We start from the raw sequence: 25,940 nt of genomic DNA, 5'->3' as shown, positions 1-25,940 counted from the left end.
ATGGCCTTACCAACTTTACTATTAAACAGCATCCTGAGTTATGGGCATCTATATGCGTAGCCCTATTTGATAGAATAAGTAAGTGCCGTGGGACACCAAAATCCGGGAAATCTGCTGTCATTGTCCCTATATTTAAGAAGGGAGACAGAACATGCCCAAAAAATTATCGCCCAGTTGCACTATCGGACGTTCTGGGGAAAATGTATGCCACTATGTTGCAGCAAAAACTGGTGGCATGGGCAGTCGAGTCTAATCATGTAGACAAAAGGCAATCTGGATTTGTAAAACAAGTAGGCTGCTCACTAAATCTGCTACTTTTGAACCTGATGAAAATGGAGGCGATAAAGTCGAACACGAAGGTCTATTTGGCCTTCATTGACTTTTCATGTGCATTTGATACCATCGACAGGCCACTTTTGTGGTCAAAACTACAAAGTTGGGGATGTCCGGTTGATTTAGTAGCAGCAATCCGGGATCTCCACTCTGAAACTTCAATAAAAATCTGTTTGGATCGTTCTGGAAATCTAACAGCACCAATCAAAACCTATAAAGGGGTAAAACAAGGCTGTTCCCTAGCTGCCGCTATGTTCAGCTTATTTATATCGGACATAGGTTTATCGATCGATTCAGTAAGTTCTTTTCCACCAAAAGTAGCTAAGTCACAGCTAAGCTGGCTGTTATATGCCGATGACTTGGTCCTGATGGACCTAACACCTGTCGGCCTCCAGAGGAAACTGAATGCGGTTGACCAATATGTTGCAACTAACCATTTGGTGATAAACACAAAAAAATGTGAAATCCTGGTGTTAAAGAACCTGAACAGCCATGGAGGGAAAAAATTGAAACAACTGAGATGGTTCCTAGGTCAGGATTCCTTTCAGTTAGCCCAGAGCGTAAAATACCTCGGCATGTTAATAAATTCATCAGTAAACGATGGGCCATGGATTACTGAAACCAAAAGGAAATGGAAGCAATTGGCAAGTCAAGCTGTCATTATGCAAAAGAAATTTGGGAAATTCTCAATAAAACCAGTGATAGCTTTTTACCAGCAAAAATTAAGCCCAGTCTTATTATATGGTGCTGAAAACGCTTTGGGTTGTACCCATGAAACATGGGCATCGCTGGAGAACTGTTTCTGGTCTAAGGTATTGGCTCTCCCAAGGGGAATTCTGACAGCATGTGTGAGATATGAACTGTCGCTCATATCGGTCCATGCTAGGGTATGCTGGACCCTGGTGAGCTTGTTTCGCAAAACTCACCATTGCGTGCAAATACCGCAATTCGACATCTTTCACGATCTGACACCAACAAATAACAGTCACTGTGGTCTAAGAGATGCAAAGAGATTCTGAGTGAACATGGAATCAGTTTGGACATGCTTCATCATGACCCGAACGCCGCCAAACTAAAAATCTGGCGTGCGGATTGGGATCGAACTTGTACACAACAAGCTGCAACAAAAATGATGAGTGAGGCGCCGCTCGAAACTCTGGCATTTAATTCTCCACAACGCTACATTGAGTTGTTTCCAGATCCTCAGGCACGAAGAGTGTTCATGATGCTGCGTCTAAACATATTTAAAACCAAAGAACGGTTGGCCTCATGGAAATGTAATAAAATCACAAATCCATTGTGTAGACTATGCACTAAAGACAAGGAAACCCTTAAACATTTGGTGCTATTTTGCACGACACTTCGATCAGAAAGGACAATCCATCTGGGCCCTTGGGGCCTAAATCACCCCTCCCTTTGTGCCAACGATTGGTGGGCCAATATGTTTCAAGGATCGGACATGAAATTGATACTACCATTGACTCGTTTTTTTAATGATAATTGAAAATCGTTTGAATTTATCGTTGGTTGATGAGTAATGAGGATAGTGATTAGACCGCACGGAAGAGCAAATGGGAGGGGTTTTTCTAAAGGACTGTGATTCTTTGATGTGTTGTGTTTTGTTTGTAAATATTTTAAAGGTTTGTGATAAACCGATAAAATTAAATAAAAAAAATAAAAAAATAAAAAAATAAAAACAAACATAGCATCAGTAAGGTGGTGGTCTAGAAATTGGTTTCTTCAGACGGGTGGTTGTAAAAGCGAGGCAGCCACCACTTATGATGAGCATAAAGTGTTAGTCTGATGATGCGATTAGCTAATCAAATTCAGGACCGTGCAACCAAGGCGTTCCTGATCATATTCTGGCTTTGCCAGCAGACGATACAGTGATCCTGGACAAATCATAATCTATCACTGGCCATACTGCGCTGTGTTCTGTGGAAAGGTTTACCTTATCACATGCTGGTGGCATTGTTTAACACATTACCTGATCTTTCTTTTTATGTATTTTTTATATATGCCATTTAATTGGAAGGGGTTCTAGACAGAAGAAAGTAGACCAGATATCGCAGGCCACTATATTTTAAGATCTGCTCATTTGACACAAAACAGTTTGCTTTTTTTTAATACAATCCAAAGGTTTATCTGCACGTTTTTAAATAACAATTTCACAAGCCTTTGTTTTGGGCATATTTAAAGAGCTTTAAAATACAAAAGAGAATACCAGATTCAATCATTTAAGATCACATCAGTTAGTATGCTCGTACTTGTATACTTTCCTTGATGATGGAGACAGCAAAGCTAGATGCAGCCCCATTTTGCCTAATATGCTGCTATAACATTTGTTTTTAAAAATTGTCATTTTGAATTATGTGATTTGTGTACGTTCCAAGTCAGTTCTATAAAATTGGATTCGTTTTTTTATGATAGGAACTGCAAAATAACTGCAAAATAAAGTTGTAAAGTGCAGAAATTGCAGAATGGGTGCAAATCCCAGCATCACTTCTTAACCCATGGGTGATCCCAATCTTATTTAATCTTGTATTGTCTAACCTGTCAAAATTACTACTCCCTAAAACGTTCAAAAGTGTCACCCAAGAGTGATTTCATTCTCAGAGTATGATCTTCAAAAAAGGCTCACTCATGTTTTCACTGGCTATAGTCTTGCTTAGTCTATAATAATAGTGAGCATTTATATATTGCACACCATAACCACTTGCCTTGCTTTGCTCTCTAATGGAAACACTACTTGAAAACCATGTCCCTTTTCTAATCACAGCCTTTCTGGATATGGAAACATTCCTGGAGTTTCCAATCCTCACCCACTATCTATTCGATGATATATGTAGCTTTCTCCGTACTTCCAATTAGTCTCCTGTGTCCATGCTTGAGCACTTTTGCTTTCTTTGAGGCAGTAAATCTGGGTCCTCTGTCTATTCGGGGGTATGTGCACCTTTTTCATACGATCTCTGTCCGGCATTTATTGTCAATGTTTGGTAAAGGTTTCCCCTGTTCTTGGTCACTCCAATCCCCCTCCTCCTCATCTGTGGTCTCGTCGTCCAGATGTCTTCCAAACCTTTTCTTCCACAGTGCCTTTTTTTTGGAGAGCAGGTAAGGTCTGCCCCGGAAGGAAGCCACCCTGACCGTTGGATAAAGCGGTCTGGGGAGGCCCCTCTTCTGGAACAAACTAATTAGGGGAAAAAGCTGAGCGGCATAAATAAACACTATCTGGGCAGTGGCTGAGATGGTCTCCAGAAGCTGACCCCACTCAGTGTTGCTGGTGGAGGTAGGAGCCGGAAGGGGTCCAGTACCTGACCAGGATACTAAGGAAAGGATTGGGCTAACCAGCAGGAATTCCAAAGGAGCCACGAGAACCAAATGCTAAGGCAGAACAGCACAGGGAAAAGGACAGAAAACGGAGACACAGAGGAGCGAGAAAGAGAGGAAGCACAGGCGGAGCCACAGAGGAGGCTGCGGTAGCACGGAGGGAGCGGCGAAGGAGGAAGTGCAGAGCAAAAGTGCAAACAGCGTATCAACCCAAAAGCCTGACGCGAATAGGTTGCAATGCGTAGGCTTCCGGGTTGATCCGACAGAGAAGGCTTCCGACGGCCGTAAAGCTGTCGAAAGCTAGACCGTCACACTAGTTACGGGCAGAACATGATGGAAGAGTCAATGGCCGCCTACACGCCACTGACTCCTCACACACCAGTTCCCACGGCGTGTGACATTTATACTATGGCCGGTGTACCTTCCTCTTGGCTGAATTGATGAAAAGTGGCCTGTACCTATACTAGAAAACAAGTACCCTTGTCGTGGACTGCTAAAGTTGCCCTTGAAATGCTACTTGTTTATCATTCTTATTACAGCAAGAATGAATAGGATAAAGGGACTGAAAGGGAGAAGCCATGCTTACTTTGATCGATGCAAGCCAGCATATCAAGCTATGTATGGGTGGTGATCACGACGAGAGGGGTATGCAACCAGATATTCGGATCCCTCAATCCCTTTGATTCGGTGGAGGGGGCCCCAAGGGTGTCCATGCCCCGGGCCCCAAAAGTGCTTAAAATGGCCCTGAGCAGCAGTCCCCAAGCATGCCGGCACAAACTTTGGCCACCACACCGGAAGGGGGGATCCCGCCAAGGGACGATCACCTGATCCTTGCAGCCATTACTGAACTAAAATCCTTGTGGGGGACAGCGATGGCAGACCTGAAAGCGTCACTGGAAATCAAGATCGATGCGGTAGGAATAGAGGTCAACCTGTTGAGACAAAATGTGAGAGCACTGGCGGAACGTACGAGTGGCCTGGAGAGCGCAGTGAAAACCAACACGGATGCGAGCGCCACTAATACTAAGGAGGTCCACATACCGAAACAACATGTGTCCAAGGGCGAGCAAGATGCAACAACATACGCGTGGTGGACCTGCCTGAAGGGGAGGAAGGCTCGGACCCAACGGATTATGTGGAAAATATGATCATTCAAGAAATAAGGGCCCGCCGGCTCTCCCAGGGATTTGTTATTGAACGAGCAGGGCCCTTACAAAGAGGCCCCAGCCCGGCGCTCCCCCTCACGCAATCATAGCAAAGATCTTGAACTACAGAGACAGAGAAAAGATCCTGGAATTTTTTCGGAAAAGCGGAACCATATCGCGGGCATCAGCGACCATCACTGCATACACAGACTACACTGTGCTGGTACAGAGACAGCGCTACAGCTATGTGGCAGTGAAAAGAAGACTACGAACGGCTGGATTCAAATATATGCTTTTGTACCCCGCTAAACTCAAGATCCTACACAAAGTCAAAGCACATTTTTTCGAAACCCCAGACGAGGCAGAACGATGGCTGGACACCCAGGGATGTCAAGAGTTCGGAGAAGGGCAGGAGCGAAATGGACAGGATAAGTGATCCGGCACCATGTTTGTTAATTCTGGGGGGGGGGGTATTACAAGTGATTATGCCTGAAGGGGGTGCACAAGGCGCGTTATAGTAGGGTGAAGGCTAAGTAATTGGCACACTCAATATGTGGACTTGTTGGACTGGAATATAGAAGTGTGCATGTCAGATAAAAACTAGAAGTGCGCAGTGATTTGGAATCAATACAGGAGACATAGGAGGTAGGCAACCTATCCCCAAGTAGGTAGTGTAGCAGAAACGCCACTAGGGCGATATCTCCCTGCTGTGTCCCGAGCACTGGCAATAGCCGGTAGAAGGACTAGATGGGGGGTGCCTGAGATCCAGGGATGGAGCTGGGCATCAGTTGGGATGGGGGTGGAAGGACGGGGAGTTGGAGTTGGGGCTGGCAAGAGTGGGGGGAGGGAGGGACGTTGGGGAAGTAGCTAGGTTAAAGGGGAGGGACAGCCTGAAGTTGTGGAACGAGCCTACATACAAGCAAGACCTGGAGACCTACAAAGGGAGGAGCTGGATGTTATCGGATTATGGGGGACCTTAAGGTAATCACTTGGAATGTCAGAGGGCTCAATAGCTACCTAAAAAGCTACCTAAAAAGGAATAAGGTTATGATGTATCTGCGTAGACAGAACATAAATATAGCCCTAATACAAGAGACTCACCTCACAAAAGAAAGATTAGAGGTGATCCGGAAGAAGTGGAAGGGGACCGTTGTCGGTGCAACATATTCAGCCTACGCTAGAGGCGTGATCACCTGGGTAGCACCGCATGTTCCATTCCAGTTACTACAGTCCACAGTGGAAGCAGATGGTTGCAATAAGGGGGCTGGTGGAAAATATAGAAATATGCATCATAAATAAATATGCCCCAAACCAGGACACAGTGGCATACTTCAAGACCCTATACAACAAAATGAGCATGTACCGGGGGGAGGTGATCTGGGGAGGTGATTTTAACTGCACACTAAACCCAAAAGTAGATAGATCAGATAACAAAATAGACAGACCCACCCTTGCTGCCAGGGTGTTGCAGTCATTGTTGTCTGACTTCAGGTTCGAGGATGTATGGAGGGTGCGCCACCCACAGGACAGACAGTATTCACATTACTCTGCCCCACATAATTTGCACACTAGGCTAGACTATATGTTTGCCACACAGGAACGAATGGCAGAAATAGTACAGACAGAATACAAAGCGAGGGTCATATCAGACCACTCGACATTGGTCCTAATATGACAATACCGATCCCCAAGAGCCAGGATACCAACATGGCACCGCAGAGCTGAGGCAATAAAATATATAATGTTCAGGGAGGATTTGAGAGAAGAAATAAGTTATTTTGAGACCAACACTGGCAGTGTTGAGTCAGCTGGTACACTGTGGGAAGCCTTTAAAGTGGTAGTGAGGGGGATAGCTATAGTTAAGTCCAAGGGACTACAAGGAGGGATATTAATAGAACTATAGGAAGCGGAAAAAGAGCTAGAGAAAGCGTTGAGCAGAGAGGGTAACACCAAGGGCGATATTGAAGCCATACTCAGGCTGCAACAGAAATGTGCGGGACACTGGGAGAGACTATGCAATCTAAACTATAAAAAATATGTAGAGAGAGGGCACGCGGGAGGGGATAAACCATGGAGGATGCTAGCATGGTTATATAAAAGCACGATCCCCAGACCTACAATCAGAGCAATAACGAGGGAGGATGGGCAGATAGTGGACACCCAAGAGGGCGTGAATCGTGAGTTTCTAGAATACTATCAACAATTGTATGGGGATGAAGAAGGAAGCGACTGCAGGGAAATAAGGGAAACACTGGAAGACATAGGCATGCCATGAATCAGCGCGGAGGAGCGAGAGGATTTAGATGCCCCGATCACCCTAGAGGAACTAGAAGAGGTGGTAGTGCAGCTACCCACTAGCAAGACTCCGGGGGCCGACGGACTACCTGGTGAATTTGATCAAATCTATAGAAATGAGGTGCTTCCCCCGCTTTTAGCAATCCTAAATGAGGCATACGAAACAGGAAGGTTGCCAGAATCCCTAAGAGAGGCGATTCTCATACAACTTCCTAAACTCAATAAGCCTGGCAAAGATTGCGGATCATTCAGATCGCTATCGATGCTTAATCAAGATATCAAAATGCTCACAGCAGTTCTAGCAAACAGAATGAAACGGATCATTAATAAACTGATACACCCTGATCAGATCGGATATGTCCCACATAGGAATATATCCGATAACCTTAGATGACTTCACCGCGTTATAGAACATATGAAAGGGGACACGGGTGAGACTGCAATCGTATTGTTGGACGCAATAAAAGCCTTTGACTCAGTTAAATGGCCTTTGCTGATTGCAGCCCTGACTACTTATGGGATAGGGCCTGGGTATTTCAAATGGGTAAAATTGCTATATAGTGCACTACTGGCCAGGGTTAAAACGGGAGCGACAATATCGGAGAGGTGGCAAATTAGAAGGGGTACTAGACAAGGATGTCCGTGGTCCCCTATGTTGTATATCTTAGTGCTAGAGCCCCTGGCGATATATCTAAGGCAGAAGTACGACACAAAAGGGATTGACATAAAAGGGGAACCGCACTTAGTCTCCTTGTACGCAGACGATATGCTGTTGTATTTACGATACCCTGAAGAAAACCTCCACTATGTCCTGGAAGTGATGGAGCGATTTGCGTTACTATCCTGCATAGCGGTGAACCCCAAAAAATCATGTATATTTCCACTGGGTAGGTATTTAGGGATCCCGCAAGATCAATTACCAATCCTACAAATACCATGGGAGGTAAATACGTTCAGATATCTTGGGATAGACATTTACCATACGGTGGAGGCAGAGCACCGACATAATACTGAGAAAGCGGTAAAGAGCATCGAAAATAGTATGAGGTTCTGGGCAAAGCTCCCCTTGGCAATGATGGGAAAGGGGGGCAATGCTGAAGATGGTAGTTCTGCTGAGATTATTACATTATTTTGGGAACATACCATATCTGATACCAAGGCAATTTTTCGTTAAGCTACATAGCATATGCAGGGAATTTCTCTGGCACGGGACGAAGAACAGAATTGCCTTTTGGAAGTTACAAAACTCTTATGATAAAGGGGGTATAAAACTGCAAAACTACGAGATCTACTATCTAGCTAGCCAACTACAATATGTGGCAAAATGGCTGTCAGAAGACCCAACCTCAGAATCTGGATTGTTTAGACTGAAATGTGCCCCGTTCTTCCTGAAAGAAGCGATATGGCTGCCCAAATCAGATATGAAAGAGCGCCCAGAGATGATGACACTAGGATGGAAAGTATGGCATAAGGCCTGTCAGGTCATGGAAACCCATTCCTGTGTTCCCCGCAAGTGCCACTCGTCGCATTGACGGGAAAAGATGGCCAATTAATGAAGATGATCTGAAGGTACTGGGAACCGGTAGGGATAGCAACAGTGGGAGACATATGGCAAGAAAGGAGGATAAAGGAATTTGGGATGTTGGTGGAGGAAACGGGGTTGCATACGGGACAATATATTACATATAATAGAATGGTGCAGCGGATCCAGGAGACGTGGTCCGAAATAGTACTAGAGGAGCAACCGGATGCTGCCATAGAAACTATATACGACATAGCAGAAGAAGGGCACGAGATATCCAGAATATATGAGCTGGTGATATCCAAAGTGGGGAAAGAACTAGTACAACTGAGACAGGACTGGGAGGATGAAGTGGGTGCCGGGATGTGGGAGCGGGCCCAAGGGTATCACAAGAACGTGTCAAGGAATGCGAGGCTACAGCAAATACAGCTATATTTAACCCACATGGCATATATGACACCACAGAGGATGGCTAAATTTAAAAACGCAGAACGACAAACATGCCCCAAATGTGGTGAAGAAAACGCCAGGATGACGCATATGTTCTGGGCATGTCCAGAGATTGAGAAATTTTGGGGAGAAATAGCCCACAGATTAGAAGAAAAAGGGTTTAAGATCAATGTTGAAATAGCGTGGGGATGTCTGATAGGAGGGTTCCCAAGACCACGTAAACTAAACCATGTAAGTAAATTGAAGGATTTGGCACATATACTTGCGAAGCGTAGAATTGCCATGGGATGGAAGGCATGCAATAGACCAAGGATAGAAGTTTGGTGGAAAGACCTTCAAAAATGGGCGGAAGCTGAAACAGCAGTATGGCAGGAAGCTGGTAATACTGGAGGGGATGAAGAAGCAGAAACCCTGATAGCCTGGAAACATTTAGTAGCCACACTGTATGGGCCCACTCAGGACTGGTCGAGTGATCAGGACCCAGCTGAGGATATAGAAGAGGGAACCCCTTTGCAAGACGAATAAGCAGATTGCGAAGTGGAGTAGGCTCGAATGGGGGGGAGGGAACGGGAGACGTAGTAGACATTGATTTATTTTTACACAATTTGTAATATTGTAACATGTACTGCAAGTTTGGTTGTGTGTTTTTTGTTTGAGATAAAATGTATTGTTGTTTGAGGGGGGGCCGGATTCATTGACTGTGTTTGCCTTAAGAATAGCTCTTCGGCTTCTGCATCCCGGTTGAGATATGCTTCCTCCTTTTTATGGTTACAGTGTTTTTGTTTAATTAGATTTGTAAGGTTTTATGGAACGATAATCTTTTCTTTTTGGTTCTTAAGACTTCAGCCTAATTTGTCCATAGAACTCAGTTTTGTACAGGAATTGCAATGAAAAAGTGGACTTATTCCTTTGGCCGAATCCAAACATAATGACTTATTGTAGTTTGTGGTACTGGGTACAACACAACTGTAATTCAGCCTCAGTAAGAATAGCTCACATGGGGTATCTGATAATGTTTAGTGTGCACCTCAAATAAAGCCATCTCTTCATTTTGGTACAGAGCCCTCTGCTTATGCGCCTACTCCAAAAACTAAAGAAACTTGTGGCTCACGTAGAGAGCACTCAAGAGCCCGCATTGGAGTATATTTTGCAGAAAGTTAGAAAACCATTGCTAAAACGATCCAACATGCTAGCATTATTCTATGAGATCCAAGTCTTAGGCTTATTGCCTCTTGCAATATTGTGGTGGTCAAATTTATTAATTCATTTATCTTTTATTACACACTTAACACCGTAAACCAGTCTCTAAGCACGGGACCGAGATTCACACCTGTGTTGCTATACATTGTATTGAGTCCAAGACAAGCACATTGTCCCTGAACTATCCTCCCGGCCCTTATTGACGGTAATAGATTGGATATCGTCACCCTCGAGATTGCAATTCGCAATATGTTGTTAGCAGAAAGTAAATCTTTTAGATTAATGGGATACACTATTTTACCGTATTCGGAAGGCCTTAAACACCCTCCTGTTCCTCCCTTAATAGGAATACTCAGTGAAACATCTCTTGGTAAAAGAGAAGATCTTTTAATCTCATGTCCATTATGTGGGGGTGTGGGAGGGAGTATAGTCAACATGAATAGACCATCTCAGAGCAAATGTACACATTGATTTTGTTTGCCAGGAGCATTGCTGAATGCCACTAGACAAATATCAGCAGAGCCCCCCTCTCTCTTTAGCTCTGTTGAGAATTTAAAGCTAATCTCATACAACTCAAGGGGTCATACCATCTGTGTACTGTGGTGAATTTAAAGAAGTACACAGACAAGACACGTTGTGCACATGATTTCTAAACTTTTATCAAAGTAAAGTATAAGGCCTAACTTTCTATGGGTGATCCCTGCCTAGATGTCAGTCAGTCGTGAATATTCAAAGGAAATAGTTTGTAGTCTGAAACTATCCTAACTGACCCTACCACTATGAAAACTAACCTATATCTGGAGAATGTCTCCCTTCTCCTTGTGGGTACTTTAGAACCTGGTACTTTAGTAGCAATCTGTAGACTTATCTAGGAATCTGAAAGTCTCTAATAGTCTCTTGAGATGTCTTTGATTCATTCTGTAATTCTTCGATTGCTTTTTGTACTCTTCCCTTCTTCTTGGGATCCCCTTTTGGAGTTCTTTTGTAAGCTATGTAGTTTTGGTTGTCAGTTCCAGCGTATCCTAGGAGGATACTATTATTCAAATAATCATTCTCTCTGGGTGAATCACAATTTTGCTTCTTTTGCTCTACTTGCTTATTCATTATGGTTCAGTGGTCTTTTTTCCTTTCTCTCTCTTATCACAATGGTATTTCTCTTTCTTGTATCACAGCAATTTAGGTCCCACTGGTCTGTTCTCACAATTTAATTTCTCTTTCTTGTATCCCAACAACATATTTCCATCTCTTTCAAGGATAAGTCTGTCACATAATTTCTACTGGGACGAGTGGTTTGAATGATATAATTATCCCTTTTCAGTTTTCTGTTGTACCCTGTTTCCTCCTACAATGAAGGGGAACACCCTCGGGAGGCTTGTTCCTCTGACACCTCTTCACAGGCTTCTGAGCGTGGCCTAGTGGTAGGGCTAAAGTAGAGGAGATTTTTGGACAGAGGATGGGCATTCATTTTAGATTTCCACCCTGACGACAAACACAACAGTTATTCCTGGGGTTAGGTAGGGACAGAGGAAGCGTTTGAAGAACAGGTCCTCAGAAGCCGGCAGGTCCCTAGGGCCCCTGCTATCCGAGGTGCTGGGCCTCCACTCCTGGTCAAAGTGCTGAGGCGCCAGGTGCGCATAGCTGTAAGTCTGTGATGCGTAGATGTACCCCTGAGGGGACCAATAATCTGCACCGTAGGATCTGCTGCCGCTTCCAGAGGGAGGGGGGCTGGAATCATCCCGCAAAGCCGACTAGATGGGCGAAAGCACTGGCGGACCCTGAGCCGGTTTCAAGATGGTCGACTGCCTGCAAGGCTCTGTCACGTGCCGCTCCACCATTTTGAAACCTTGTGCCACGCCCTGGGAGGGAGGGCGCGAAGGTTCTGAGCCAGGAGAGGCCTCAGACACAGGAGGATACAGCTTCGGTCTTGCACCCGAAGTAGAAGTGTTGACCTCACAGATCCCTCTGGCAGGGGTTGAGCCCTCCGCCGGACAGCCTGTAGTCAAAGCGCCCTGGGTAACTGCCTCAAAGCGAGCTCCGGTAGGCTGGGGGCCCTCGACACCTGTGCCGGTAACCATACTGATCTAGCTGAGAAAGGGTACTTGGAAGTGACAATCGACAATCCCTTACCCCCTGGGGTAGAAGAAGAGGATGAGCCAGATCGTCCTTCCGAGGACAGGCTACTAAGGCCCCTCAGCCTAGAAAAGCCTCAGGTCTGTCCCCGGATCGCCCGTAAGAACCTCCGGCCCCCTCGGCTTGAGACCTGGTTGCCTAAGAAGCCTCGGGTCTGCCAGAACTTGAATGCAAGGAAGCCCAATCCATGGGAACCCCAAGGAAGGAGTCTCAGTGCTGTGGAGCCATGCTGAACAGAGGGCCTACATTGTCTTGATGTGAGGTCCCGAAGACAAAGTTCTTAAGGTGGGGAGAAGGAGAAGTGTGGAAGATAGCCCTCCACCACAACAAACGATTCTTCAATGCCCTTTGACCAAGAGTGCTGCAGGCCACACATGCGTCCCAAACACTCAAGACAAAGTGCATGGGAGTCCGAAGCCGGGAACGAGCAGTCGCAAGAGGCACATCTTGTGAATCCTCCTGCAGCCAACAGGCACTGGGGAGGTGAGGCACCAAAGGGAAGTGAAAAAAGAATTGAAAAACAAACAGGGAGCAAGCAGAAAGCTAAAAAAGTCTCTGCGCTGGCTGCCAAGTCCGACACCGTCCGTGCGGAAAAAGGGACAGATGAGGCGCTGTACACTATACTAAATTTAAAGGGGAAGCTTAATTTTCACTGCCACAGGTTCCCATGTTGGGGAATGGCCACAAGGATGGAGGAAAGGGGACGGGACGTATAGTATGTCAAAGCAGTTGCTGCTCTCGAGCCTTATCAAACCTTTTTGGCGTCGACTCCACACCATGGGACAAGTCTGGGCTGGAGTCCCTGTCGGCTTTGTCAGGCATGGTGGGATCCATTTTCTTTTTTGCTTTCGGCTTCAAAGTGGATGCTAGGAGAGCGAAATCGTGCCTGTCTCTTAGGCAAGGTGTAAAATGAAGAGTGTCCACATCTCTTCTTTATCGAAGAAGATGAGGAGGAATGATGCAAGTTGTTCTGGGAGTGCAACCTTTTCTTTTTTGGCCTTTTTTCCTTTTTGCGTGAGACCAATCAGCCAATTAAGAGTTTTTTCCATCTGACTGTCTTCTCTACAGAGGGGTGGTCCTGAGAGATTTGAACGAGGATCGCACAAGTGCCAGCTTCGAATGTCTCTCCTTCAAAGCTTTCGGTGTAATGAACTTACACAAGCCGCAATTGGTTATCTCCTGACCGGAATCGAGACACTGCAAGCAACAAACAAACACACAAACCTTTATGGTAATCAGTAAGCGATATTTTGGCATCGCAGTACACACAATGTTTGAAACCAGATGGCTTAGTGCAGACATTTCCGAAGAAATGTGTTTTCGTGCCATTTTTTCTGAGGTGCGACATGCAACGTTGAGCATGCTCAGTATGAAGAAAAAAGAAACTATGGTGAAGGGGCGTGATCAGGCTATTTATACCACCATTGACATCATATCCACACCCGAAGTCGAGCGCTGTTGAGGTACTATGACATCGAAGCTGCACAGTGCCCTCTGGTGGTGACAAATTTCCGAAGTTTGCTGCTGCTTAGGGAAAATATCTAAGATGAAGAATCCGTGGGAGGACACACTCCATTAGAATTTGATGATTTACAAAACTGGATTCAGCAAGACAATGGACCTCATTACGAGTCCGGCGGTAACCGTGCCTGAAATTCCGGCAGGTTACCGCCGAACTCGTATTACCATTCCGCCTCCATGATTCCCGGAATTACCGAAGCATTACGACCCCGTTGACCCAAGAATTCCAGAGGCGGAATTCGGTAAATCCCCATTCCCATTGACTCAATGGGAATGGGGAAGTGGAAACACCAGCACCATCTCGTGATGGTGCCGGTGTTTTCACGTCCGCCTGCAGGCGGGTGGTGTTAAACCCGCCAGGTCAGACCTGGCGGGAATGACACCACCCGCCTGCAGAACTCGAGATCACCCGGTCCGGAAACAACAGTGGCGGCGGGCTTACCGCCACCGTTATTTCCAGACCGGGTGACTCGTAATGAGGCCCAATGTGTGTTAGGCTGGTAAATGGGAAACATGCACAGATGTATTGAGGTTCTGTTTTTGGCTTGTATTGAAACAGCCAAAGACCACTGAGGTCAAGAAAGCTAGGAAGAATGTGCAGCTCCCACCTCGAGATAAAGTGGTCAACCTGCATAATTTTATATTAAACAGAAAATGCTGTCAGAGGAGAGAATGTTGGGCTGCATCTCATATCTGGACAGTGAGGTGTCAATATAAGAAGATTTTTCATAAACTACATTTAACAAGAGAAGAGCAATGAGGCCTGTGATGAAGGCTCTCAATGCAAAACACAGTTGGTATAAATGGACCTACCCTTTCAGACTGCAATTTGAGCCGAATACCCAACTAGAACTATAATGAAAACATATTTTTGACTAAAAAAGCTGTCCCTTATGTGCAGTTAAAATGCTTATGTTAAAGAGAATCCATCTGTAATGATGAGAGAAAAATTGTATCTACAATGATGGATAAAAGTTAAGGGGTATGAACAGGTGAGGAAGACGTAGAAAATGTTGAAATGTCAAGCATTTTGATGTTTTTCTTTTTGTGTTCTATGTACTTTGCTATTTTCCTTAAAATGACAATATAATGTGTTATAAAAATCACTACATATATTTTTAAGTAACGCACAGCAAACATAGTAAACAAATCGTCTGCATCATTTTTGTCCTAGTGAAAAAAATATTTTAGACAATACGAGTTGAGGCAAAACCCATTCGCTCCATCCTCTATTATACAAGCAGCAAAACTTTGTTAAATTAACTTGCTCCTCTGGCCATTGGAAAACATAACTGGGAGTTGGTGTAGTGGAGGTAGGGAAAAAGTATTGACAGAAACGCATTTGTGCAGCATAACTGCTCAACAATTGTTGCTTTGAGAAGCAGATTCCAATCATGCCTCTAGCTGGCAGATTGCCACCAAACAAAGTTGATAATATCAGAGACAGGAATGAAAGGGAGCATTTAATGTCACTAAAAATGAAAACATATTTATAGCATATATATTCATTTTTACTTACCTCCATATGCCGTTCCAGCTCTTGAAAGAGGTTAACATATTTATCTAGTCTCATAAAAGGTTTGCTGAGGCTTGCGGTTAACATAAGAATCACTGGGCTGGATGCTCCTTGATTTTCCATGCACTTCTCCAGTTCATCACTAAAAATATATTCACAAATATATTAAGAATAGCACATGCATTCATTCATTCTTGCATTACCATTTCATTTAAAAGGAAGCAAACACCACAATATAAAGAGTTGGGCAAATAGTATTTAATCACCGACCTTTTAGTTAGTTGGAAGTGGATTTGTACACTTGCAATGTTGATGCAGATTATAAATACTTCACTGCTGTGTTCTATCATAGTGTGGCAAGGATTAACAGACAGGTTGAGACACAAAGTTAGTTTGTGCCTTGTTTTATTTTCAGAAAACAAGAGTCGATGTACACTAATCTATATAGGACCTACTGTCCCGAGTATATCTTTCAAGAATCCATCAAATCCAAAGGCAAAGCTGTAACACCAAGGAGGTTTGCTCATATAGTCAGTCACAGTCATAGAGGTATTTTGAAGTGCCCCTACCACACATCAAGATTCCTGAAGCTGTATGGCCTTTCACAACTGCTGCCAAGTCATCAGGCCAGGTTCCCCTGAAACACTACGATTAAAGGATAGTATTCCCCCACGTAATGTGTCAATCTTCAGGCTACAATCATTCTTCTACTCCCTCCCACCAGCCAAGGGTGGTGAATTATCACAGGATACCACTACAGGTTCACTATCTACAGGTACTCAGCACTCCTGCAGTCTCTTGGATTTTGATCCACAGTTTCCCGTTCAACTTAATTCTGGCTTAGACCATGATCCCCAAAAAAGTTGTGCATAAAATCCTTAGTTTGCAGGACCCAAGACTGAACCACCTACTTCACCCGGTGCTTCTTGCTCTGTCTTCTACTCCATTGTCTTCTCCTCGTCTCTGGATATGTTCTTCCTCAATTCCCTGCTTCCCCTCCTACTGCATCCTGCCCTTACTCTCATCTCCTCCCCTGTTCTCTCTGTAACCTTCTCTTGATGTAATTTTCCTCCTTGGGACCCTCCTTCTTCGACCATCCCCATACTATTCTCTTGCTCCATCTTGCTTCCTTGGAACAGCACCCTTACTCCCTCAATGCCGGCTTGAATTTTATGCTTTTTGTAAGGCTGTGCCAGTGCTGTTAAGGCTGTGCCAGTGCTGTTAAAGGGCCTTTGTGTGTGGATAAGTGCTCAGTGTGTGGTAGTTTCAGAAGATCTTGTGACTGGCCAGTGCAGGTTTCTTCCCAGGTGTTCCGTCTACAGCTCTTTGAAGTCCCATAAGTGCTGTGTACATTTCCTCTGAATCAATCATATTTGTCTCTGGATTAACAGCTCTATGGCCCAAAAGCTTACAATGACCACTGTCATTTTGGAATTAGGCTGTTGCCTGCCTAAGTAATGGCTGTGCTGCAGCTCCTTGCTTTTGTGTGTTCTTAACTCCCATGTACAGTATGCGGCTCGTGGGAATGCACATTCTCAAGCGTCCCGCTGATCTCTCACTTTGCTTAAGTGTACAGACGTGTCCATGAATTCTCTCATTTTCTTTCACGAACATTCCTTCGTAACCCATGGCCCTTGCTGAAGTACTTCACCTTCGATTTGTGGCTCTCCATTTTGGGGGGTTGGGGCGACCTTAATCACTAGGTTAGAGAAAGGAAGTTATAAGTTACTCACCCAGTGACTAACGTACTCCTAGTCCATAGTCCCCTTTCCTCCATACTGTATGTGTTGGTGTTCCTCGCTAGGGACGGGAGACAGAACCTTTTTCACCAGATAAAATCATCTTGCCCCTTAAATTTAAATGCGTGTGGGGGCGCGACTCTGGGATCATGCGCTCTCCTGACTCCGCCCACCGGCGCCACTTCTCACTCCCCTTTGATGCGTCGACAATATTACCATTGCCTAATGACACCAGTTTTATTAGGGGGGAGGATGGTGGGTATGGAAGGAAGGGTACTATGGACTAGGAGTACGTTAGTCACTGGGTGAAAAACTTATAATTACTCCTACGTCCTGTCCCCTTTCCTCCATACTGTATGGGTGATTAAAACTGAATGTAGCCCCATGGTGGAGAGCAGCCCCACTTTAAGGAAACAAGTTCCTTAGTACTGCCTGACCAAATGCTGCGTCCGACCTGAAGCTGGCATCCAAGCAGTAGTGCTTGCAGAAGGCTGAGGGTGTGGCCCACGTAGCACCTTGCAGATGACCTGCCACAGAACATGCCTCTTGACAGCAACAGCCGTGGCATTGGCTCTGATGGCGTGGGCATGCATAGTTGTTGGAAGAGGTATATGCTGCCCTTCATAAACCTTCTTGATGGCCGCAACTATCCACCTTGCTATTGGGGCTTTGGACGCCTGATAGCCGGGCTTTGACCCACCAAAGGTGACAAAGAGGGCCTCCGATTTGTGGAAGCTCTTGGTTCTGTGTAGGTAGAATTTCAGGACGCGCCTGACATCTAGACAGTGCAGTACCCTCGGAGTCTCGTCTTTAGGGTCCGCAAAGAAAGTAGGTAATACTATCTCCTCTTTAAGGTGAAACGAGGCGACCATGTTAGGTAAGAATGCGGGGTGAGTTCTGAGCACCACCATGTCCTTGTGAAAAGTAGTGTAAGGCTCTTAGGCCACCAGTGCCTGGATTTCACTGACCCTGCGTCAGTGAAGAGGGCTGTCTTAATGGTGACTTGCCTGATGTCTGCGGATGCCACAGGCTCCAATGGTTTATGCGCCAGGGCTCCCAAGACCATGTTGAGGTCCCACACCGGGTGTGGCTTCTTGATAGGTGGGTAGAGCCTGGTAAGGCCCGCCAAGTATCTTTTAACCAATGGGTTAGAGGACGAACACACCTTTTCCTCTGAGTTCCAGTAGGCTCTGATGGCCGACAGGTAGGTGCGGCATCTGTCTACTTGAACCCCTGAGTGAGCAAGGCATGCAGAGAAGGATAGCACATTGTCCAACGTGTAAGTCAATGGATCCACCTCCTTCGATTCTGCTCTTTGACAAAACCTAGTCCACTTTCTTTTGTACTGGCTCCTGGTAGCATCGCTCCTAGCCCCTTGTATCATTTCTAGGTTAGCCTGTGACACGCGCAAATGCCTTAGTGTGACCTGTTCAGGAACCACGCTGCAAGGGCTCCCTTCTGGGGGGAGGGGTTGGGTAACCGTGCCTCTCTGCTGTGAGAGTAGGTGAGCTGGACCCAGCAGATGGTGCATCGAGGGCTGATCCGACAGGTTTAGGAGTACCGAGAACCACAGCCTTGCAGACCACCACAGAGCTATCAGGATGATACGGAGGTGCAGGGCCTCCCGTATCTTACCACCCTGTACAATAGGGGGTGGGAGGGAAGGCATACGTCATGACGCCTGTTAGAACAGGTGGCGAAGTGAACCACCTGCTGATGAACTTGCCTTTCGAAGATCCCTTGAAAGACCTGGTGGTCCAACTGCCATTCGAAGTTGTCTGTATCCAACCTGCTAAGCCTGTCCGCCTCCAGGTTGAACTCCCCCGGGAGGTGAACTGCTGCCAAGTGCATGCTGTTTACCAGGGCCCACTCCCAAATGTTGAATGCTAGAGTGCAGAGGGGTGGAGACCTGGTGCCACCCTGCTTGTTGATGTAATACATGCAGGTGGAGCTGTCCATTTGAATGAGGATCAACTTGCCGCTGACCATCGGGAGGAAGGCTTTGAGAGCGCGCCAGATGGCCATCCACTCGAGCCAGTTGATGTGGGCCACCTGTTCCTGGCTGGACCACACTCCGTGGACACTGTGATGTCCAAGGTAGCTCTCCATCCTTCTAGGATGAGTCTGTGGTGATGGTAATCTGCAGCAATGTCTGACGAAAGGGCCTGCCTATCCGCAGGTTGCTGTCCGAGCTCCACCAGACTATGTCCTGGTGGAGATGCAGTGGGATGCTGACTAGCTCCACCTGGGAGCCCTTCTCCTGGCTGCGAAGTGTAACTGCAATCTCCTCATCCTGAGCCTCATGTGCGGCACTGCCAGGAGACAACCTGCCATGACGACCAAGAGGTGTTGGTACCACCATGGCGAGGTCACTGCTCTCTGAGAAAATGCCCTGTGGCCCTCTTGATGGCTGTGATCTTGTCCGCTGAGAGGAAAATTCTCTTGGAGCTCGTATTCCAGATGAGGCCCAGGAATGTTAGACTCTGCGTGGGCTTCAGCTGTGAGTTTTTGAGATTGATGGAAAATCCCAACTTGTGTAGTGTAATCATGAGGGCAAGGCGTTGTGGTGACTGCCTCCAGAGACCTTACCCTGATGAGACAATTGTCTAGGTATGGATGGACGTGGTGACCCTGAGGAGCCCTGCCACCACGTTCATCAGTCTTGTAAAGACCCTGGGAGCCAAAGTGAGGCCAAAAGGTAGAACCTTGTATTGGAAATGAAAGCCCATGATCCTGAACCTCAGAAAGGACCGTTGGGGCTGCCAGATCGGGACATGTAGGTAAGCATCCTTCAGATCCAGGGAACACATCCAGTCTCCCATGCACAATGTCTCCGCTATAAGCGCTGGGGTAACCATCTTGAACTTTTGAAGAGGAAGGGAATGGTTCAAGGTGGAAAGGTCCAACACAAATCTCAGGCCAGCCTGGTTCTTCGTGTGTATGGCGAAGGTCTGTGAATAGAAGCCCAGAACCCGCTGGGAGGCTGGGAATTCTTCCACTGCCTGACTATGAGCGAGCAAATTTCTGCCAACAGAGTTGCAGTTCCAATCTGTGGGAGCAGAGGGGAAGAGAGAGGGGAAGGAGGGATAGGTAGGCAGTAGCCCGTGGACACAACTGAGATGATTCAGGGGTCCGCGAACCTTGTGTGCCACCATTAGGAGTGAAGGGCAAGCCTACCCCCCCACCGAGACACGTGGATCCGGATGGGCTTTTCATGCCTTTTTTCTGTCTAAGGCTGAGCGTGGCTTTGTGCTGCTTGCGCCGGTGTTGGCTCGGGGATCTGTCCGGCTGTCGGACCGCCATTCCTGGAAGCCCTGGAAACCACAGAAGGACCGACCCTTGTCTGAACGCTGGTGTGCCTGGCTATATGCCTTAGGAGTGGCCTTAGTGAGGATGGGTTATGGTTTGGCAGTCTGGGAACTGTTCTTCATATCCAGTTCTTCGTGTGTTGTGGAATGGAACAGGTCGCCACCCTCGAAGGAGGCAGGGCAGGCAGTCCTTCTCATGTCCGTAACAATGCAAATAGCATGGCCTGAGGTGTCGATGTATGCCACAATGGACTCCATTATGTCTTACGCTACGATTTTGGCCTAGGCCATCCCCGTCTTGACACGTGCCGGACTATGCATTGGAAGTTCCAGAAGGAAGTCTGCGATTTCCCACCAGAGCCTTTGGTTTACAGCGGCAAGCATAGCATTCGCATTAGACTGCCGAAGATGAAGGGAAACGTTGGAATACATTTTCTTCCCATACGCATGAGGGTCAAACTTTTTTTTAAAACCGGTCTTTACAGGCCGGTGGAGCACTGGGAGGCGCAGGTATGTGCTGCGACCTGGATGCACTCTGCCTTTCTGTCTGTGGGGTGCATCTGTTCTGCGACGATGAAGGGTATGCCGTGGGACACGTACCTGGTGAAGACCAATCCCACCTGGAAACTTGGTCCCCAAAGGGGGATGGTGTCGGACGAGCTGCCATTTTATCTGGACCGGTGGCCATCTTGTCAGGCTGCATGCCACGTGCCTGCGTCGTGGTGCTTGCTGCTCAGGACCCAGCCTCTTCCAAGACTCTTGGTGGAGGGCATCGAGGCCTACCTTGCACCACAGGACGGGGCCTGGTAGACAGATTGCCCTCGGCTCTGTCACCGGTAGGCGCCCCCTCAGACATCTGTCCGGTACTAGGACGTAGCCCCTCGGGCGTAAAGCCAGTAATAGAACCTTGCGCCCCCTCAGCACAGATACCAGTAGGATCTTGCGACCCCTCAGCCTGGCAGCCGGTAGCTGACGGAGCCTCGGTGCCTGCACTGGTACCAGGACCTGAATGGTCCCTCCTGCTCATGCGCTTCCTGTGGAAGGAGTCGCCCTTGCGGGGTGTGGATAAACACAGTGCCCCTACCTTGGGCCTGGACTTATGCTTCACAAATTCCTTATGGTCCTCTGGAGGCGACCATCCGAAGAGCTCCTTCCACCAAGCTAGCCTGTTCTTCAGAGCGCATGGGGTAAGCGCGTTGCACACGGTACAGCCCTCCAAGGCGTGGTCAGGGCCAAGGCAGCGCAGGCAGAGCGCATAGGGATCAGACACAGGGAAGAGCCCCTCGCAGGCTGGACACTTGCTGAAGCCCGCTGACGTCGACACGCGCCGGGGAGGAGCATGGCGCCAGAGGACAGAGGTATCTAATTAAAGACAAGAAGAAGAAGACAAAAAACAACACTTCTCGTGTGGAATAACTAAACTGGAGGCTTAACCCAGGAGCGTTGGTGAAAGCGGTCCGTTTCCGTCAAAGTGTAAAAGAGGACTGGGGAGTGGTGCCGGTGGGTGGAGTCAGGGGAGCGCATGCTTCCAGGGCCGCGCACCCATGAGCATCTAAATTTAAAGGGGAAGATGATTCTTTTCTGGTGAAAAAGGTTCCATCTCCCGTCCCTAGCAAGAGACGCCCATACATACAGTATGGAGGAAAGCGGACGGGACGTAGGAGTAAGAGGCTCTAAGGTATCCCCCCCATATAACACTCTGAATTGTCATTGCGGATTTGGAGGCATTACTTAACCCCCGGAATCCCATAAACCCCATTCCAGCAGCATGGGACAGTATGCCAATACGCAGTGTGATAAATTTCAGCAATTAGACCTTGCCAAGAAGGGATGGCCACCCCTCTTAGCCTGGGGTGGGAGGCCTACCAGGGTGGAAGCCAGAGCCAGCCTTACACCAGAAGGGGAAGGTGGCAGTTGGGAAGGCACCAGGTCCTGTCCCTCCTTAAGTGCCTGTATGTGCTTGGGCAGTACCACTGTTAATCACTCCATGCCTCTTCATAAAAATGCATCCAGTGTCTTTCTTTTCATTAGGCGGACCACCCACAACATGACAGTCCCCAGAGCCTCCAGATAGACAGCCCCAGTCACACAAGAACTGCCAAAAAATCAATGTGGAAAGGCAGAGGCCATATATGGCTGCAAAGAATGTAGCATGCTGCCAGCTGATACCAGCTGCTGCAGCAGAACTCCCTAACACGGACTACTTCAAAGATGCCACGGAGCAGCACTTCTGCATAAAACCGAGGGACACTAACACTTAACTGGACTTGGCCATGGTGTGGCTCCCTGACATCCGGGACATTTTTACAAAGCAGGCTGCCATTACCCTGTAACAGATGACTACCAAGGCAAAAAAGTTGTGGGGCTTACCCTCTTATGTATTCTGACATCTGTAAGACCATCAGAAGGAGACAGGGCGAGATTGGATTGGGGAAGAGGCCTAATGGTAGTGGGTTGTTCGGGGGAGGTCAGAGGAAAAGGAGGTGGCAGACCTAGGCACTAGAAGGAGAAAGGACAGTGGACAGGAGTATATAGGCAATCTGCAGCGAAGGTGAGCTACTGGTTAGTGGGAGCAAGTGGTACTGTGTTTTGTATGAGAGTGTAAGGTGGGTCAGTGTTTGTGAAAGAGTAGAGGATGAGTGGAAGGTGAGAGAGAGAAGGGCAAATGGAGTAGTATTAGAGTGGAGGGTAGGAGGGGAGAGGAGCAGGAGAGAGTGCAAAGGTGCAACATCTGAAGCTGGAGGTATATTGTAGAGAGAAAGACATGTCAGTGATGACAGCACAACCAAAATGAAGGAGGAACCCCGATAACCCAGGTGGTGTCCTCCTCCTGTCCTCCCCCTCCTTGGGACGAAGGGGAGGCTAGGGCGGAAAGCGCGGCAAAAAGAGAAAAAGCCTGCAAAGGACTACAAAGGAAAGTGGCGGGGCTACCCCTTTATAACGGGCGGGCTCCTTACTGCAGGCAGCATCCAGCCTTGGCAGAAGGACGCCCGCCCGCCACCAGGAAGAAGATTTTGTTTTCTTGTTGTTTGAAGGAGTTCGTGGAAGGAGACTCGTCAGCAGCTGGAGAGACTCCAGAGAAGGCGGCAGCAGCGCGGGCCGGAGAAGTCGCAGGACCGTGCTATCGTGGGTCCCAGAGCGGGGAAAGCAGGAGCAGCCGCCGCAGAACCAGCCCACGAAGGCGGGCCCAGACCATCGGGAGGAGTTGCCAAGACTGGAGAGGGAAGGCGCGCGCACCAACCAAGGGACCGGTGCAGCAAGAAGCGGACACCAGCTGCAGGACCAGCCGCCGAGGGACTGGAGCAGAGCATCTGGGGCGGTGAGAGGAGGGAACAAGAAAAAGCAGAGCCCAGCAGAAGGGACGTCACCTGAGCGGGCAGCAGAGGCTCCGAGAAGACCCAGGCTCCACGGAAGGTGAGCGTGCAACAGGCGGGCTGCGCGGGAGCAACGGGCTGGGGAGAGACTCACGTGAGTAGGCAACCGGGGCTTAAGGACCACGAAGGCCGGAGGCAATCAGCCAACGGGCCAAGCATCCCCCACCCCACTCGCCACCCCGCCACTCTCAACGGGGAAAAAACATTACGGAGGACCAAAAGGGCTAAGGGGGCATCAGAGGGGCCCGGCAAGGAAAGCCGCACAGAAGGCACAGAGCCTGCCTCACACAGGACAGCCACCCGCAGCCAGAGGAGGGTCGCAGAGCCCGGTCCTCGCAACAAGAACCCCCCTAGCCATCCAGTGTGTGCCGAGGCACCAGCTTCCGGCAACAAGAGCGGGGGGAAGATACAACAAGCGGCAGGAACGGCTCAGGAGCAAATGGAGGAGTTTCCAACAGGAGGAAGGAGTGTGACCAAAGGAAGCCCGGAAACTTGTATCTTGTAAATATTCTTCTGCACAATCATGGACTTGGAGGCCTTCATGGCTATGGCCAAGTTGGCAGCGGCCAAGCACGGCCCCAACTGGATGGAGGCCTTGATCCCTCAACCAGGGAAGGAGCAGGCAGGGCCCAGTCAGAGGCCTGATTCCCCATTGATGTTCCCGGACAATGAGGAACCACAGGACCAAGAAGGGGAAGAACAGGTGGAGGAAGAGGAAGAACCAGCTGGGAAAAGGAATAGAACCATGACACAAAAGGCAAAGGCAAACAAGGAGCAAGCCAAGAATGGCAAGAAACCCAGGGCAACTGGGGCGAGGAATAAGGGAAGGACACAGGAGGTTGTAGCCATACCGGCACCTACACCTGTGGAAGCACCAAGGAACTAGGGTCCACCCAGCATGCCTGCAACCAGACCGGTGGCTGCGAGGTAAAACGGGCCCGCATCCTTGGAGGATGTGAAAGGTATGATAATGCAATGTATGCAAGCATGGGGCAATGGGGGCAATGGGCAATTATGGAGTGGAAATGTGAATGCTTTTAACCAAATTGCAAGTGGGGCAGCAGTGATACAACAGAGAGGGGTGACTCTGGGAGCAGGGGTGCTGGGCTCTGGGGGCTACCAGACAGGGAATCCTCCCAGCAACGGGGTGCCAGGGGAAGTAAGCCAGTGGCCGGGTACCTGGCTCAACAGGGTAATTCCAGGAGGGGTGGCGCAGTTGGCCCAGGGACAACAGGCCACTACATTGGCCAATGCAAACTCCATAGGCTGGGCCAATTCAACGACCCAAGAAGGGTTAGCACCGACGGTGGCGGCGCATGCGCCCAACTGGTGGGGGCAAGGGGTGACAGGGCCAGGGTTACCCTCAGTCTTCAATGCCAATGGCAGGCAAGAATGGATGTGGGGACCTATTATGACTCGATACGGGAGAGCAATGCCAGGTTTTGCCCCAGTCAGGGTGTCAGTAGGCTCCTTATCATGGCACATACCAGGGGCCATCAAAGAAAGTGTGGAGAAAGGAATTTATAGAGATCTTGGATTTTGTGGGGATGGACCCGCTGGGAGAAGGTATAAAGGACTTGTCTGAAAAAGAGAAGGAGAAGAGGGACAGGGAGAAACCCAAAGTGGAGGCATCCATACAGAACTGGCTAAAGGGCTTCAAAGTGTATATGTAAATAATGTTAGAAAAATACCCACAGGATGCATTGTCAATGATTGCATATGAATAGTATATCCATGAGCTGTATCTGAAACATGGGGGTGAAGGATGGTTACAGTATGATTTGGGTTTTCCGGTTGAAAATGCAGGTGTGGCCAGCTTTGTCTTGGGATGAGATGGACATGGGTGGATTTTTGGACAAATTGGTACCGGCGGGAGAAAGGAGTGAGAAATCCCCAGGGGAGAAGCCTTAGGTCTGGAAGGGCAGGGGGGGGGTACACCCGTCGGGGGAGGGCGTCCTTTCGCAGGTACTCCTCCTGGAACAACAGAGCCAGCTCCCAGGGGGAACAAGCTGATTGCTGGAGGGTTAATGCCGGGGGGGGGGACCCTTTGGCAAAACATGCCGCTTTAGGAACCCACGGG

The 25,940-nt window shown here is 48.0% G+C and overlaps 1 protein-coding gene across 4 annotated transcripts in view; it reads right to left on the bottom strand.

Annotated features, from left to right (window-relative positions):
- Nucleotides 1–25,940, bottom strand: part of ARHGEF6 (Rac/Cdc42 guanine nucleotide exchange factor 6) — a 3,277,165-nt gene that overhangs the window by 1,623,836 nt on the left and 1,627,389 nt on the right. For all 4 annotated transcript variants that reach the window (XM_069612789.1, XM_069612790.1, XM_069612791.1 and 1 more), the window contains one exon: nucleotides 15,443–15,581. In XM_069612789.1, the coding sequence (XP_069468890.1) occupies nucleotides 15,443–15,581 (139 nt within the window). The remainder of the gene's footprint in view (nucleotides 1–15,442; nucleotides 15,582–25,940) is intronic.

The sequence above is a fragment of the Ambystoma mexicanum genome, chromosome 5p, assembly GCF_040938575.1.
Source record: "Ambystoma mexicanum isolate Mex_15411 chromosome 5p, UKY_AmexF1_1, whole genome shotgun sequence".
Lineage (NCBI taxonomy): Eukaryota > Metazoa > Chordata > Amphibia > Caudata > Ambystomatidae > Ambystoma > Ambystoma mexicanum.
The sequence above is the reverse complement of the archived record's forward strand: the minus strand, read 5'-3'. Positions and strand labels throughout refer to the sequence as shown.